The following is a 16,419-nucleotide window of genomic DNA, read 5'->3' as shown; positions in this document are numbered from 1 at the left end:
TTTGGCCTCCGCTGTAGTTTTTTATTTATATGTATTTTTGCTGTTATATAGTCCTGTAATAGTTCTTTATAATAGTATATTCTAACTTGTATTACTGTGATTTTTTTTGTATTTATTAATTTTACACATCATTATGAGGTCATAAAAACGTCACGTATAATCATTCGAGCAAAAAATAGAAATTGTTCAAAGCTGCTCTAAGCAAAAATGTCACAATATCACATCCCCGGATGCTCCTGTCACTGCTTGAAGTTTTCCTGTCGACCTCCCAAAAACGTAATTCAATCAGCCTAAAAATAAAGTGAATTGGCATGATTCTCCTTAAAAGTTCCTCCCAGCCCAGCTATTTGTGGATCACGCTTACACAAGCGCACAAAAATGGCCAAACAGCAATACAGCGAGATTGGAGATTAGAAATTGCGGCCCTGTCTGAGAGGATCAGCTTTAGGGATAAAATCAGAGACGCAGACCCACTTCAAATTCACTCACCGAACGCGCTCAGGACCTCCAGCTCCAGAGCCAAGAAGGGAAAAGTAAGGCTGATAATTGACTACTTCTTAAAGTGATAGCAGAACTTCTTGTTTTATCATTAATTAATTAATGTGACTTAACATTTATTTAAATTTGCATGTTTAAATACGTTTTTTTAATAGAAAAAGGGAATTAATTGGCTTTAGATTCTCTTTTAAAATTGCAATCAATGTTTTCAAACATTTTTACTTGCAAACATGTACAATTTATTCATTCTGAATTATTAATCAGGCTTGATTTCCTATGATCTTTGTTAAAAAAATAAGGTAATTTTTTAACGCGTATAATAAATTATGTTGATAAAGGGTTTTTTTTTGGACTATGGTATGATTGGATGTTTCAGTCAATAATGATCAAGATTCTTTAGCAATTTTATCTCACATCATCTGTAACATATTGTACATTTTTTAGTATCAGAATGCCCTGTTTGTTTTATTATAATTATCATACATTCCTGAAAGAATAATGTGCATATAGAAACTTAAGTGATTGGTTTTGTCCAATTATGTGACACAGAGATGAATCCTCAACCTTTCTCTTTGCTAAATAGTCCCTGTAGCTAATAGGGTTTGAGCTTTGAGGAGCTTGGTGGATTTTCAATTTTACAGCATTCTCTAAACCTTTACGCTGATACCAAAGTCTCCCTTTGTTTCATAAGAGCCTTAGCTCAAGATTTCTCATGTGCTCTGAAAAAACGACAGTGTTACGTATGTTAGCGCCCTGTGACTACATAATCTAAAACCAAAGAGAAGCTGTCTATGTGGGTCAATAATGTTCAGTAAGCCTGCAAAGACCATATTTTGATTTTGTCATTTTAACATTCACAGCTGAGGTCAAAAGTTTACATACACCTTGCAGAGTCTGCAAAATGTTAATTATTTTAGCAAAATAAGAGGGATCATACAAAATGCATGTTATTTTACGATTGTGAGGACAACTGAGGGACTTATATGCAATTATTACAGAAGGTTCAAACTCACTGATGCGCCAGAAGGAAAAAACATGCAATAAGAGCTGGGGGTGAAAACTTTTTCAATTTGAAGATCAGGGTAAATTTTAATTATTTTACGCTCTAGGAAACATGTAAGTATTTTTTGTAACTTCTGAAGGGCAGTACTAAATGAATAAAAAAAAAAGATATTTAGACAAAATAAGAGAAATGTACACATATTCATTCTGTTCAAAAGTTTTCACCCCCAGACTCTTAATGCATGTTTTTTCCCTTCTGGAGCATCAGTGAGTGTTTGAACCTTCTGTAATAGTTGCATATGAGTCCCTCAGTTGTCCTCATTGTGAAAAGATGGATCTCAAAATCATACAGTCATTGTTGGAAAGAGTTAAAATACACAAAATGCTGAAAAACCAAAGAATTTGTGGGACCTGAAGGATTTTTCTGAAGAACAGCGGGCAGTTTAACTGTTCAGGACAAACAAGGGACTCATGTACAACTATCACTAAACAAAAAACAAAAACAAAATCCATGCAACTCTGGATCATTTAGATAACAACACAGTATTAAGAAGGAAGAACGGGGTCGTTTTTTAAAATTCAACTATTATTTTCTCTTGTGAACTCTATGTAAACGTCTTGTATGTGAAATATCTTATTCAGATTTGTGACCCTGGACCACAAAACCAGTCTTAAGTCGCTGGGGTATATTTGTAGCAATAGCCAAAAATACATAGTATGGGTCAAAATTATTGATTTTTCTTTTATGCCAAAAATCTTTAGGAAATTAAGTAAAGATCATGTTCCATTAGTGAAATTCCTACTATAAACCTATCAAAATGTAATTTTTGATTAGTAAAATGCATTGTTAAGAACTTAATTTGGACAACTTTAAGGGTGATTTTCTCAGCATTTTGATTTTTTTGCACCCTCAGATTCCCGATTTTCAAATAGATGTATCTCGGCCAAATATTGTCCTATCCTAACAAACCATACATCAATAGAAAGCTTATTTACTGAGCTTTCAAATGATGTATACATCTCAGTTTTGTCAAATTTAACCTTATGACTGATTTTGTGGTCCAGGGTCACATTTGTACTCAATAAAAAAATAACATGCGTTTTGTACGATCCCACCTATTTTGGTCAAATAATTAACATTTTGCAGATTCCGCAAGGTGTATGTAAACGTTTTTGACTCAATTGGTTGAATAAAATATAAGAAGGCATAGTTTTTGATGCAGCTAATCAAGCTAAACTGATTTGTGTAAATGTTTTACCATTGGTTTAATGACGGTTTTACACTCTATAGACGAAACCGAATCAAACAATAATAGATAAGGGGTGTGTAATTCAAACATTAATTTTAATTAAAGACAATCTACAAACAAATTAGCCATAGTTTATCGTTATAAAATAATCAGAACTTTTTAGAAAACAAGTGAAATATATTGTTTGAAAATTTAAAGAAGTTTCTGTATATTTCTGTATATAAGTGTTTGCTAGATATGGTGACTCTTGTGGTGTTTTAAGGAATTGCACCTTGACGTTGCGTAATTACACCTGCAGTTTTGTCTTTCTTGTACGTCATTGGCATTCCAAAAAGCAATTGTTTACAAAACAACTTCGCAGAATCACTCAGGAGCCAGAAACGATGTACGAGTACTTGAGGTAAGAACATGTTCGACGAAAACACTATCTAAACAAATAAACCAACAAAACTCATAAATATGTCATTTTTGTGTTTACAGTAACAATTGTACGTGCACATACGTCTTGGGTGCGTTCGTACTCCTATGGGTGCTGGTGTGGTTCTACCGGGACAACCTTGAGATCACCAAGGTCTCTGAGAAACACGTTTTTGTGACCGGTTGTGACTCTGGTTTTGGACATCTACTGTGCAAACGCCTGGACAAACGTGGTTTCCGTGTCCTAGCCGGTTGTCTCACGGAAAAGGGGGCGGATGATCTCAAGAGGGCAACCGGACCTTTCCTGAAGACATGCATTTTGGACGTGACCAGCACAGCCAGCATTCAGAAGGCTTTGGAATGGACCAAAACAGAAGTTGGAGATAAAGGTGTGTTTTCCAAAACGTAATACATTATATATTACTAGTTTCTGTCTTTTAAAAGTAATTAGTTACTTTTGAGTTACTTTCATTAAAATATTCTCATAACGTATAAGCATTAGGCTATAAAATGCCAAAATGTAAGTTTATTGCTGCTCATTATACATTTAGTGGAGATAATGTGGTAGGTCTATATAGCATTAAATTATAAAAACATATTTAAGTAGGCATGTAGGTCTACATTAACGTTGTAGATAAGCACAAATAACCGCATTATTACATTCATAAATAACACTGGTAAATAAAGAAGTGTTATAGCCTAATGTACAAACATAAAAAACAATAACTATGGGTTATTTTAAACGGTTTTCCAGAACAAAACAAGAATGAGTTGCAAAACCAAACAAACAAATTAGGTTAAAGTTAATCTGAGAGTAAACGGCTTTCTCACGCAGCCTACCTCTCATTCGGCATGAATCCAATTAAATTTGTCCATATTCGGGATGTATCGGGCTTTGTAATTAACACATCCTCCTCACATGAGCAAATATGTGTTTGCCGACATCAGGCTGAACGGCACGGATTGTAATACACAGTACGCACTATTTAAATGTATTTAAATTCTCGTGCCATTTCACCTGATTTTTATTATTTTCTCTGATGAACTGAAAATAGCGGGAGTGTGTCTATTCCACAGGTGTACAGGTGCATCTCCAAAAATTTAGAACATCATGAAAAAGTAAATTTTGTGTTTTTAACTTTTTTCAAAAACTGAAACTTTCATATATTCTAGATTCATTACATGTTAAGTAAAATATTTCTACATTTTTTTTGTTTGTTTTAATTTTGATGATTAGAGTTTACAGCTCATGAAAGTCAAGAAACCAGTCTCTCAACTTATTAGAATATTTCCGAAGATCAGTCAAAATACATAATTGCAAAAGAGAAAAAGTTTAAGTTGTTTAAAGTATGTTTATTTGTGCACTCAGTACTTGTTCGGCAGCACATATGACTTGCTCCTAGCACAAATTACAGCATTAGTGAAATGTGGCATGGAAGTGATCAGCCTGTGGCCCTGCAGGAAACTATTGAAACTTCAGATTGTCTGTATATTGTTGGATCGACTGTTTCTCATCTTTCTCTTGAAAAAAGGCTTTCAGGTCAAGCATGTTCGCAGGTCGGCGCCGATAGCCTTGTGGACAGCTGTTGCGCTCTGGACGTCCCGTGTTCGAAACCCAACTCGAGGACCTTTCCCGATCCCACCCCCCATCTCTCTCCCACTTCGCTTCCTGTCATGTCTGATCTGTCCTACCATAATAAAGCCAAAATAATAAAATCTAAAAAAAAAAAGAGATACCTGGAATTTATACTGTAGGTACGGTCATTTAATGAAACTCAAATGTAAATATTCTAATATTTTGAGATACTGGATTTTTGACATTCATGAGCTTTTGAAATGTTTTCTTTACATGTAATGAATCTAGAACAAATGAAAGTTTAACTTTTTAAAATGAGTTACAATAAAAAATTAACTTTTTCATGATATTCTAATTTTCGGAGCTGCACATCTATCTCGCCGTCTCTCAATCATCGAATTCCAGCAACATGAAGACAAACTATTTTACCCGTGGAATATTTTAATTCACAAACAATTTCGAGTTAAAGTATGGTGTTGTAACTTGCGTTACTGAGATTGTAACGAGTAATATTGTATTAGTAATGCGTTATATTACCGTGTTACAGCAAAAAGTAATATACTACTGTAATATTATTATTTTTGTAATGCGTTACTCCCGACACTAAGGTGAGATCTCTGAATTAGTTTTAGAAACATGCGTGAGATCTTTGTTTCCAACTGTCCAGGACTTTGGGGTCTCGTGAACAACGCCGGACGTGCGCTTCCCATGGGTCCGTCGGAGTGGATGAAGATAGAAGACTTCGAATCCACGCTCAAGGTCAACATGACTGGCGTGATTGAGATGACCATAAACTTCTTCCCTCTGGTCAAAAAAGCCCGTGGACGGGTGGTGAACGTGGCGTCAGTTTTGGGAAGAGTGGCAGCTAATGGTGGAGGGTACTGCATCTCAAAATTCGCAGTGGAGAGCTTCTCTGATTGTCTCAGGTATCACACTTCAATGAAGACATTGAATTTCTTAATGATTTCGACCACCTCTACCTTCGGCCTTTAAAAAAACCTCTTGATGTAATTTCAGGAGGGACATCCAGAATTTTGGGGTCAAGGTATGCATCATCGAACCAGGTTTCTTCAAGACGCAGGTGACCAGCTTGGACCCCATAGAGAGGGAACTTCACCGCCTCTGGAACCAACTGTCCCCTGAAGTCAAGGAGAGTTATGGAGACAAATACTTGGAGAAATGTATGTTATTCACGCCAACAGCTACCATTTTCTCCAAATAAATGCTTCATGACGCAATAGAAGAACCATTCTTGGTTCCCCAAGAACCTTTTAGTGAACAGTTCTTCAAAGAACCATATGTGAAGACCATTTAATAATCGAAAGCAGGGGTGCCCAAACTCGGTCCTGGAGGGCCAGTGTTCTGCAGACTTTAGCTCCAACTTGCCTGAACACACCTGTTGGGAGTTTCTAGTATGCATAGTAAGAGCTTGATTAGCTGGTTCAAGTTCGAGTTTGGGCAGCCCTAATCTAAAGAAACTACAATATAACCTTTTGTGCACTGATGTTAAAGGTTCTTCAGGGAACAGTCAAGGAACCATTGAAGGTTCAACAAAGAACCTTCATTTTTTAAGAATGTAGATGTTGACATCTTTCCATGTCTTTATCTTTCCAGACATCAAGATCCAGAGGTTGATCATGAACACCATATGCGACTCGGACCTCACTAAAGTGACCAGCTGCATGGAACACGCCCTGCTGGCCGTCCACCCGAGAACACGCTACAGCGCAGGCTGGGATGCCAAGCTCTTGTGGATCCCCTTGTCTTATATGCCCGCTTGCGTTGTAGATATTGCGCTGAAGCTGGTGTTGCCAAAGCCTGCAAAAAGTGTCTAGATTTGGAGGCGATTTTAGACGAGATGCTTTTAACTCTTACTTTTCTTTCCTCTCTCACTATACACTGGACGACGCTTTATTTTGGGGTATAACTAAGTAACTGGAGTTTACAAATACTATGTGTCTGTAAACTGAATAGTATATTTATGATGCAAAGTTATCTGGTAGTTGGACGCTATCAGTAATTTTGTATATTTATGAACCATTAAGCAAAGTAGTTACATGGCAAAACTGAAAATTCTCTCATTTATTACTCACCCTCATGTCATTCCAAACCTGTAAGACCTTCGTTCACAAATTACGATATTACAAAGCTACAACTGACAAATTACATAGCTCCGAGAATATTTTTTGTGCTCAAAATGTTGTGCTACTCTGGATAATGGTGGAAGATGTGACTTGTTAAATAAAGTACTTTTTTAAATAAAGGTCTTACGGCTTTGGAATGTCATGAGGGGAGTAATTAATGACAGAATTTTCATTTTGGGGTAAACTTTCCCTTAAAAATGTGCCTTGAAAGTGCATCACCAGTTTGTGCCTTTTGGTCATCTAAGAGTTCATTTTGGGGTTATATTTGTAAGAAACAGTCAGAGTCACTGGTTTGCAGACAGATGAAGTTCATGTAACTGTATAAATATTATTCAATAAATGATATAAGAATATTTTCTCTGCATTGCCATCTGTGCACTCTCCCCAGAAACAAGAAGAAAACAGCTTAAATTAGCAGGGTTTACTGGTTCTACAGTCGCTGAACTGGCCATAAAACCATTTTTGACTGGTTTTCGTTTTGTCTGATTCAAGTTGAAACACTTTAGGAGTTTCGAAGTCGTCATCAGAGTGGTTGAATTACATGAGATTTCTGGGAGATGTTTGTGTTGTGTTCTTTAACGTTCCACCTAGAAACAAAGATGCCATGATGCCAAACCCCCTCACAAAAGAAGAAAGCCACAATGTTCACAACTGTGACGATGAGCGCTTATCAGTTTCAACTACATGGTGGATTTCCAAAAGAATGCAAAATATTTAAAGCCTGCTACACAAAATCTTAAAATATGTTCCAGAGTTTTACATTTCCATGGCCCTAAACATGAACGGTTGCTTTACCTGTTAGTCATATGGCCTCTGGTGCGTGCATTGGCCATTTAAACGTTCCCAAAGGTTCCCAGACCTTCTGCTTTAAGTCTGAAGTCTGGCTATGCAAGGTGAGACAACACTGTTGGAAAAAATAAATAGAACAGAAACAGAAATTTTAATGAAAAGTTTCCCCTTCAAATACATTTACAAACATTACAAACCATCAACTTTTAACTATTAAAACCAGTAAAAATGTATTCCTGTTCTGTGTTTTGGGACATGTTCCATTAAGATTTAGTGGTTTTTGGTGTTCATGCTTACGTAATCAGATTACTTTTTTAAAAGTAGCTAGTAAAGTAACACATTACTTTTTAATTTACAATAAAATATCTGAGGTACTTTTTCAAATACATAACGCCAGTTACTTATTGAAAACAATACTGTCCTGATGTTAAAAGAAATCAGAAGAAGGATGTTATTTTAATTGTAGAATAAATGTAAACATGCATTAATTCACTCACAAAAAAATCAGTATTCCTCAAAATGATTAAAAACAGTGAAATGCAACTCAGAATATGATGCAAACCTGCAATAATTAAATGCTAAATAATAAATATCCTTTATGTATTCAATTACATTTTATTAACCAGTGTCTTTTACTGACCAGCTGCTGACCTTCTGCGATTCAATTTAACCATACTATGAGGAGATGAACATTTGTTGTTGTTGTTGTTGTTTTTTATTATTGCTGAAGAGTGTCTTCTGAGTTACAGACCTGAATTTACTTTTCCTTCAGCATGAGGCTTTTGGTATGAATGGGCTTTTACATTTGACAAAAATACAACTTTTTATATTAAAAACAACAAGCAAGCCCTGGTCCTATTTAAAAGGTAACGCAAAAACAATGTAACACAATATTAGTTACGTTTTTAGAATCACACAGTTTTAATTACTTTTAAAAGTAGCCAAACTTTTTCTAACACTTGTGTATTTAAAGCCACCAATAGAAGGCGACCAATCACCAGTAGTAGACCAACATGCAGTTTCCATTAAAGTGCGTACAATTCCTATTATAACCAGCAAAACCTTTACAAATTCTGGGAAATTAACTATAGTTTAACAATACTTCTTACAACTTAGTAAAAATGAATTATTCATTAAACAGTTTGTCCCATGACAAAGTAATAATTAAACCGTTTTCCTGACCTACTGTAACTCATAAGGTTACAAAAGTCGCGTCCGAGAGAAACCAGTCGATCGATTATCTCTTGGTCACATCATCGATGAGCTAACTTTTACAATAACTTTTACATAAATAAACATTAAATATATACATTAACTTCATATTTCAAACATTTTTTAGTATTTTATGCCTTTCCGCTGTGGTAAAAGTTGTCCGAAGAATAGTGGAAGTCACGGAGCTTACTTTTTTACCTCAGTATTTATTTAAATGAAACAATTGCGTTAAGCGTCTCAAAACGTGCTGTCTAAACACCATAACATGAAGTCACTTCTCTGCTCGATGGTTTAACAGTTAAAGTTATTCGTGTGACAGTGAACTTCCAGGCGACGTCAGTGTTGATAAAGTGCCTCTGGCGCTGACTGGATTCCACGCGCACCTGTTGACATGCCTCAAAACAAACCAGCCGCACCAGACTCTGGAGATCGTTATATGCTACACAGAATAATTTGAATTTCCATTTCAACGCTTCAAACTTCAGGCTTTTTCTTATGAGATACTGGAAATGATCTCTTTAAGGACCCTACGACTGCCTCATATCGGAGTTATTGGCTTACTAGCGAAAGACATCGCAAAAAGCAGCTCAGCGTGTCAGAATGTGGCGAGGAGGTCGTTCAATTTATCTTCACGGATTCACGCAAGTCAAGAATTTATCGCTCCTGTATCTACGGATCAACCTAAAGCAAAAAAGTGAGTCACTTTTAAAAAAAGTAGGTTAAAAGTAGTCTAAAAATAGCAACGCGTGTGTTACTATAATGGTAAACTAAAATACAGTGTTTATAGTATGTGTAATTTTATTTTATTAAAGCAGACACGTGACCAACAATGGTCTGTTCTCTGGACTAGAGGACATGCTTTTCTACACAATAACTGAAGGAGCGGAGAAAGTTCCCGTATCTCATTTCATTGCTGTGAGTTTATTCATTGACACATACACGTTTACAATAAACATTTAAACGTTTACAAAACAGTTAAACAATTTTAATATCTTTGCACTAGCAAATTTTAAAAGTCTGCCAACTGTAAAATATCACTGTAACAGCTGGGAGAAAGGCCATATTTACTCATGTTACGCATGTTATGGCCTCAGGTAGGCTACTATCAACCCCCTATGTTTTCTGAAATCTGATTTGTCATGAGAATGCTGAGCCAAAACACACAAACGTTTATCCAGACTTTGTGGAACTGGTTTTTGTCAGCAGTTATGTAATCATTCAATAAACAGTCAATGAACCGCATAGTGTAAATTACATACATTTTATTACATAAAATTTGAGTATTGTATATTTATCATACTTTTTTGTTTACACTTCTATACATTATTGTTTATTTAACGCTTGCGCAACAAATGACAGGTATTACACAAAATGAACTGATCTTACAGGCAGTGAAAAGCACTGGCCTTCTGACCTCTGACCCCAGATTGCGCGAATGCATGGAAAACATTCGCAAAGCTGTCCGGGAATCAGCCGGGGAAGTCATGATGGACCGTGAGCTGTTCCGAAAGTTAGTATTCGACGAGGCCAAACGATACAGATTTGCAAACTTCCTGCAGATAATAAATATTCAGGCTACTAAGTATTGAAAATTCTAACATTGTGGCAGGTGTGTAGGTGGCAACATAGTCCTGCTGAGTCTCGCTTTCAGACGGAAGTTTATCATTCCAGAATTCGAGGCATTTGTGGACAGCATTAATCAAATATACTACACATCAAAACACCAACATGACGGACAGGTACTGTATTTCGAGTCACTTTGAAATTTCCCACACTTATTTTAGTTTGACTCACTTTGAATATTTTTTAGGTTGCGAAATACATTCCCCATCTAAACAAGTTTAGTCCTGATCTTTGGGGCGTCTCTCTCTGCACAGTGGACGGCCAAAGGTAAGTTGATAAATCTGACCCCAACTTTTTTTTAAATATAAAGGGATGGTTTTTAAATTAGCTTTTGGAATTCAGACACTCAGTGGGCGACACAAAGGTGCCGTTCTGCTTGCAGTCGTGCGTGAAGCCGCTGGAATATGCCATTGCGGTACACGAACAAGGCACGGAGCGTATTCACCGATACGTGGGGAAGGAGCCCAGCGGTTTCAAATTCAACAAACTCTCCTTAGACGAAGAAGGTTGGTGGGAAAATGTCATCTTATTTGTTTCTGCTAGACAATAATTATTAAAAGAAATTGAGTATTTAATTGAAAAAATAAATAAATAAATGAGTCAATGCTGGTTTTCTGTTCTTAGACAAGCCTCATAATCCCATGGTCAATGCTGGAGCAATTGTCATCAGTTCACTTATCAAGGTAAACAAATTCATTTGGTTTATTTTTTTAAGAATAATATTGTGCACTACGAGTCAAAAGTCTTTGAACAGAGGGATTTGTAATGTTCTTAAAGAAGTCTCTTCTGCTCACCAAGCCTGCTTTTATTTGATCTAAAGTACAGCAGAAACAAGAAAAGCTAGAACTATTTTACTATTTGATTTCAAAGCTGAATTTTAGCATCATTACTCCAGTCACATGATCCTTCAGAAATCATTCTAATATTCTGATGTGCTGCTTAAAATCCTTTATTATTATGTTGAAAACAGCTGAGGAGATTTTTCCATATACATAATCTTTTGTAATATTATAAATGTCTTTATCATCTCCTGGCTAAATAAAAGTATTAATTTCTATAAAAGCTTTTTATTTCAGATAAATGCTGATCTTTGGTTCTTTCTATTCATCACAGAAACCTGAAAAAAAACTTGTAAAGAAAAACTGTACTTAACTGTTTTAAATATAGATAATAAAATATGGAAAGCATTTTTTTTTTGTAAATAGTACAAATATTTCAAAATGTTACTACTATGTCACAAATAAATGCAAGCTTGGTGAGCAAGAGAGACTACAAATCTTACTGTACAAAAACTTTTGACTGGTAGCATATATATTTCTAGTATAATATTTTCTGGTGAATCTGAGTTTGGTGTCAAGAGGGTTTTTGTAAACAGTTTTTGTTTGTTCAACTAATAATAAACTCATGACTCCCAAACGAACACTGATTTACGCACATGGCATGCGAAGCTGGCCAAGAATTAATTTGATCTAACAAACCTTTGACCCAGAATTCAGCTCTATGTGGTCATTCCAAATGTATCTGCTACATGTGTAGCAGACTGACCTTGTCAAGCTATAAGCTGGAGTATTACTGGTCTGGACTGATCCAGTCTATTAAAATGTGCCACTGGGTATAAGTGACTTGTGCTTTATAGGTTCCCAGAGTTTTCCAGTACAAGCTAAAATATGCAAAAGTCACTCGTTAGTCAGTTTTACTGTTGTTTTTTTCTCGTTCTTTACAGCCAGGTGTCAACAAGGCCGAGAAGTTTGACTACGTAAGTTATAACCTGTTGCATCTTGTCAGTTAAGAAACAAAGTAGTGCATACAGCTTTTCAGCTATATTATAAAAGTCAGAGTATCTTTATTTCAAGAAAATACTTTGTTTTATGAAAATATATGTCTTGCAAAAGTATTCACACCCAACTAGAGTGACCATCAGCTTCTTGGTCACCAGTAGAACCAAGCCCCTTCTCCATCAATTGCTCAGTTTGGCCAGATCTAGGAAAAGTAGTTGTTCCAAGCATCTTCCATTATGGATAATGAAGGCCGCATGCTTCTGTGAACCTTCGGTGCAGCAGAATCTTTTCTGAACTCTTTCCCAGATTTTTGCTCTGAAAATGCATTTTCAGAGGTTAGACCTTTTCTGAGAGGTGTGTGCCTTTCCAAATCTTACACTTTCAATTGAATTTGCCACAGGTTAACTTCACTCAAAGTGTTATAACATCTACAAGCAATATAAATGCTCCTGAGCTAAATTTCAAGTGTCCCAGAATAGGGTATGAAAACTTATGCAATGGAATCACTTCAGTTTTTTATTTATTTCTAATACATTTGCAAAGTTGTTACAAACCTGTTTTGTGCTTTGCCATTATGATGTATGGAGTGTAGACTGATGTGGAAAAAAGTAATTTAAAGCCGGTTAACATAAAGCAGCAACATAACAAAACATGAAAAATTAAGGGGCATGAATACTTTCGCAAGGCACTGTATACATTGCCGTTACTCTTTGCTGATGACTGTTTGGGTGTATTTTGCAGGTGATGGATTTTGTGAAGAAAATGACAGGCATGGAGTATGTGGGCTTCAGCAACCCAACGTATGTATCATTTTGCACTTTGTTTTGGACCAAACTTCATTGCTTTTGCCTTAAGTTTAAATTTTCGTTTTACCAGGTTCCAGTCTGAGAAGGAGACAGGAGACAGAAACTACGCAATAGGATACTACCTAAAAGAGAAGAAAGTTTGTACTTTAGCATGTTTTATATAGGCAAACTAGAAAGCTGTTGTTTATTCTATGCAAACGCAACTGTGACATCCTTCTTTACAGTGTTTTCCTGAAGGGGCGGAAATGATAGACGCATTAGACTTTTACTTCCAGGTAGGTCTAGTTGACTCTTTTCCACTATTAAGTTGAACGCCAAATAAACCAAACACCCCATCAGAATTTTCTTTCTCTCCTTCATAGTTGTGCGCCATAGAGGTAACATGCGAATCTGGCAGTGTAATGGCCGCCACATTGGCTAACGGAGGCATCTGTCCAATCACAGGAGAGAGAGTTCTGAGCACAGAAGCCGTACGAAACACGCTGAGTCTCATGCACTCCTGTGGGATGTATGATTACTCGGGACAGTTCGCGTTCCATGTGAGTAAAAGGATTTCCATTACCCTTCAAATTGCGCAAAACGATGTTGTGAACTGAAAATACGCCTAATGAAAACATGTCAGTTTCGCAAAAATTGCCATTTATCGCAAAGAAGTTTTTACGCATTATGCATTAAGGTGGTTTTTCAAGCAAATACGAAGAAGGAATATTTTGCAAAACTGCAACGGAAACAACTTTTTCGCATTTACAGCTCACTTTGCGTACGTAAAAGTCACATGATCATTCTTTAATGTACTATAACCTCAAAGAAACGCCTCATATGTGACCCTGGACCAAAAAACAGGCTTACGTAGCAAAGTTATATTTGTAGCAATAGCCACAAATTCATTGCATGGGTCAAAATGATTGTTTTTTTTTTATGGCAAAAATCATTAGGATATTTAGTGAAGATCATGTCAACTTATTTTTTTATTAGTAATATGCATTGCTAAGACCTTCATTTGGACAAGTTTAAATGAGATTTTCTCACTATTAAGATTTTTTTGCACCCTTAGATTCCAGATTTTCAAATAGTTGTATCTCGAGCCAAATATTATATCCTATCCTAACAAACCATACATCAATAAAAAAAAATCAGTAAAAAAATTTATTCAGCATGATGTATGAAGCCCATTGGAGCTGGTTTTGTGGTCCAGGGTCACATATGTCTTTATATCTCAAAACATGTCAGGTTGGATTACCTGCTAAATCCGGTGTGTCTGGTGCAGTTCTTCTGGTGGTGCCGAATGTAATGGGTGTCATGTGTTGGTCGCCCCCTGTGGACAAAGTTGGGAACAGCGTCCGTGGAATCGGCTTCTGTCAGGTGTTTCAGCCGTCATCCTGTTGGTTTTACACTTTCTTTTTAATTCCAATCTCATAGATGTAGTCTAAATTACTGATTTTGTAACCCTTCCATTATTAGGAACTGGTGTCTTTGTTCAACTTCCACAATTATGACAATCTGAGGCACTTTGTGAAGAAGCAGGACCCTCGCAGACAATCTGGTGATGACCGGGTAAATCTTAAATTTAAAGAACAGCTTTCACTTCATCCAACTGAACTGAACTCTGAATTTTAAACATCAAAAGTTGTAAAAAAAAAAAAAACCCTACATTTTTAGCCATTTTTAGTTCCAGCAATAAATGCACCAAATCTTTGCTTCTCTTTGTTGTTGTAGAACAAGTCAGTGGTGAATCTGATGTTTGCTGCCCACAGTGGAGATGTGTCAGCTCTGAGAAGGTCATTTAATACAATTCACAATGTCTTATCACTCTAATACTCTATTACTAACTTGTCCTCCTCTTTCTCCATTGTTCCTCAGGTTTGCACTGTCATCCATGGACATGGAGTTGAAGGACTATGACTGTCGTACACCACTCCACATAGCTTCTGCAGAGGGTAGAATCGTTTTCTGCAAAAATAAAAGAATCTTTTGGTTCCAAACATGATTTAATCATCCATTTAATTTGCCGTCTATGTTTTCTCTGTTTTAGGTCACATGGATGTTGTGCTATTTCTGACCCAGTCCTGCAAAGTCAACCCTTTTGTGAAAGACCGGTACAAAGCCTTGTTTCTTAATGCGTTTACCTTCGGCTTTATCCAATTGGTGATAATTAACCTTGTATCTCTCGCTCAGGTGGGGAAATATTCCTCGGGATGATGCCATGCAGTTCGGCCGTGAGGATGTGGTGAAGATCTTGGAGGAATATGAGCAGAACTACAGTGTACAAACATCTCAGACTGACACAGAAAAACATAGCCATCAATCCAAATGTTCATCTCTGGAGGGACGTGTGTAACCGACTGTGAACGACTATTGTTTATGTCATCAGATATAATGTCAAAAAAGGGCACATTTATGGAAATGTCTCTGGACAGAGATAAAAAGCTCGCTATGTTTTTTTCCATTTTGATGTGTAAATATGACATTTTTGTATGTAATTTGTGTTATATATGAGTTTTAGCTTGGCATATCCTTTTGGGAACCGCCCTTGATATACAGTATAATGAGAGTGTACTGTATTTGTGACTAATAAACAAACTCTTCTTATCCTTATGCCTACATATATTTTATTAGGCCACAGTGTAGAAACATTTTAAAAAAGGTCTTTTTGAAATTGTTCAAATATTGTAATTTAAACAACATAACAGCATTTTCTGTGAATGTAAATGTGCAAAATGTCTGGTTTATTAGCCGCTGTAGGGAAAAAGCACTCCCTAATGACAATTAACCATGATTTTATTATAGTAAAACTGAAGTAACCACGATTTTTTGTTGCATTGATTACCATTTGTATAACCATAGTTTTACTACAAATACCATGGTTAAACTATGGTTGGTGAAACAAGTCCATGGTTAATTTGTGGTTACCATAGTTTTTTTTGGTTTATTTGTAGTAAAACCCTGGTTAATTTTCGTAACTGCTACAAGCCACTGTGTTTATAATTAAGGTAAAATGATATGGTAAGATACACCAGTTTGCAATATAAAGCAGAAAAACCAGCTCTTTTAGAGCTAAAAATAGTTGGATGCGGATGAGACCTGAAGTCCCGCACATAAAATGTACAAATGGCCGCACTCTCTTATGGCAAAAATAAGGTGGGAGGGTGGATGGATAGATAGATAAATAAGTAAATAAATAAATAACAGACTCACAACACCTTAGAACTTACTTGACTTTGCCATACCTAATATATATATATATACTCACATATATATACACATATATATACACCTTTGGCATATATATATATGTATATATATATATATATATATATATATATA

At 36.1% G+C, this 16,419-nt stretch overlaps 2 protein-coding genes across 6 annotated transcripts; both read left to right on the top strand.

The window, feature by feature from the left end:
- Nucleotides 1-440: 440 nt before the first annotated feature.
- On the top strand, nt 441-7,240 carry rdh5 (retinol dehydrogenase 5 (11-cis/9-cis)). The gene is made up of 6 exons (XM_073844124.1): nt 441-533; nt 3,086-3,150; nt 3,231-3,556; nt 5,411-5,669; nt 5,761-5,924; nt 6,358-7,240. The coding sequence occupies exons 2-6, from the start codon at nt 3,134-3,136 to the stop codon at nt 6,576-6,578; spliced, it is 987 nt and encodes a 328-aa protein (XP_073700225.1). The 5' UTR covers nt 441-533; nt 3,086-3,133; the 3' UTR covers nt 6,579-7,240.
- A 2,032-nt stretch (nt 7,241-9,272) lies between these two features.
- gls2b (glutaminase 2b (liver, mitochondrial)) lies at nt 9,273-15,690 on the top strand. 5 transcript variants are annotated; one of them, XM_073843853.1, is made up of 18 exons: nt 9,273-9,582; nt 9,704-9,803; nt 10,277-10,398; nt 10,498-10,627; nt 10,699-10,778; nt 10,854-11,017; nt 11,136-11,194; nt 12,235-12,267; nt 13,031-13,089; nt 13,166-13,232; nt 13,320-13,370; nt 13,458-13,634; nt 14,326-14,457; nt 14,557-14,649; nt 14,812-14,873; nt 14,956-15,032; nt 15,128-15,191; nt 15,271-15,690. In XM_073843853.1, exons 1-18 carry the CDS (start codon nt 9,398-9,400, stop codon nt 15,431-15,433), a joined length of 1,818 nt encoding a protein of 605 aa, XP_073699954.1. In that variant the 5' UTR covers nt 9,273-9,397; the 3' UTR covers nt 15,434-15,690. The 5 variants fall into 5 exon arrangements, with proteins under 5 accessions (XP_073699954.1, XP_073699955.1, XP_073699953.1 ...); XM_073843854.1 differs by having other exon boundaries at nt 9,701-9,803; nt 13,458-13,472; XM_073843852.1 differs by having other exon boundaries at nt 9,701-9,803.
- The last annotated feature ends 729 nt before the right edge of the window (nt 15,691-16,419 follow it).

This window comes from Garra rufa, chromosome 7 (assembly GCF_049309525.1).
Source record: "Garra rufa chromosome 7, GarRuf1.0, whole genome shotgun sequence".
NCBI lineage: Eukaryota > Metazoa > Chordata > Actinopteri > Cypriniformes > Cyprinidae > Garra > Garra rufa.
This window is presented reverse-complemented; position numbering and strand designations above follow the sequence as displayed.

Excerpts from the sequence above, each read along its gene's own strand:
- rdh5 (XM_073844124.1), top strand. Across the intron at positions 5,670-5,760 it reads AGCTTCTCTGATTGTCTCAG|GAGGGACATCCAGAATTTTG; the intron begins GTATCACACTTC and ends ATGTAATTTCAG. Across the intron at positions 5,925-6,357 it reads AGACAAATACTTGGAGAAAT|ACATCAAGATCCAGAGGTTG; the intron begins GTATGTTATTCA and ends TTATCTTTCCAG.
- gls2b (XM_073843852.1), top strand. The coding sequence starts at position 9,398 with ATGATCTCTTTAAGGACCCTACGACTGCCTCATATCGGAGTTATTGGC. Across the intron at positions 10,628-10,698 it reads AACACCAACATGACGGACAG|GTTGCGAAATACATTCCCCA; the intron begins GTACTGTATTTC and ends AATATTTTTTAG. Across the intron at positions 13,233-13,319 it reads ACTACCTAAAAGAGAAGAAA|TGTTTTCCTGAAGGGGCGGA; the intron begins GTTTGTACTTTA and ends CCTTCTTTACAG.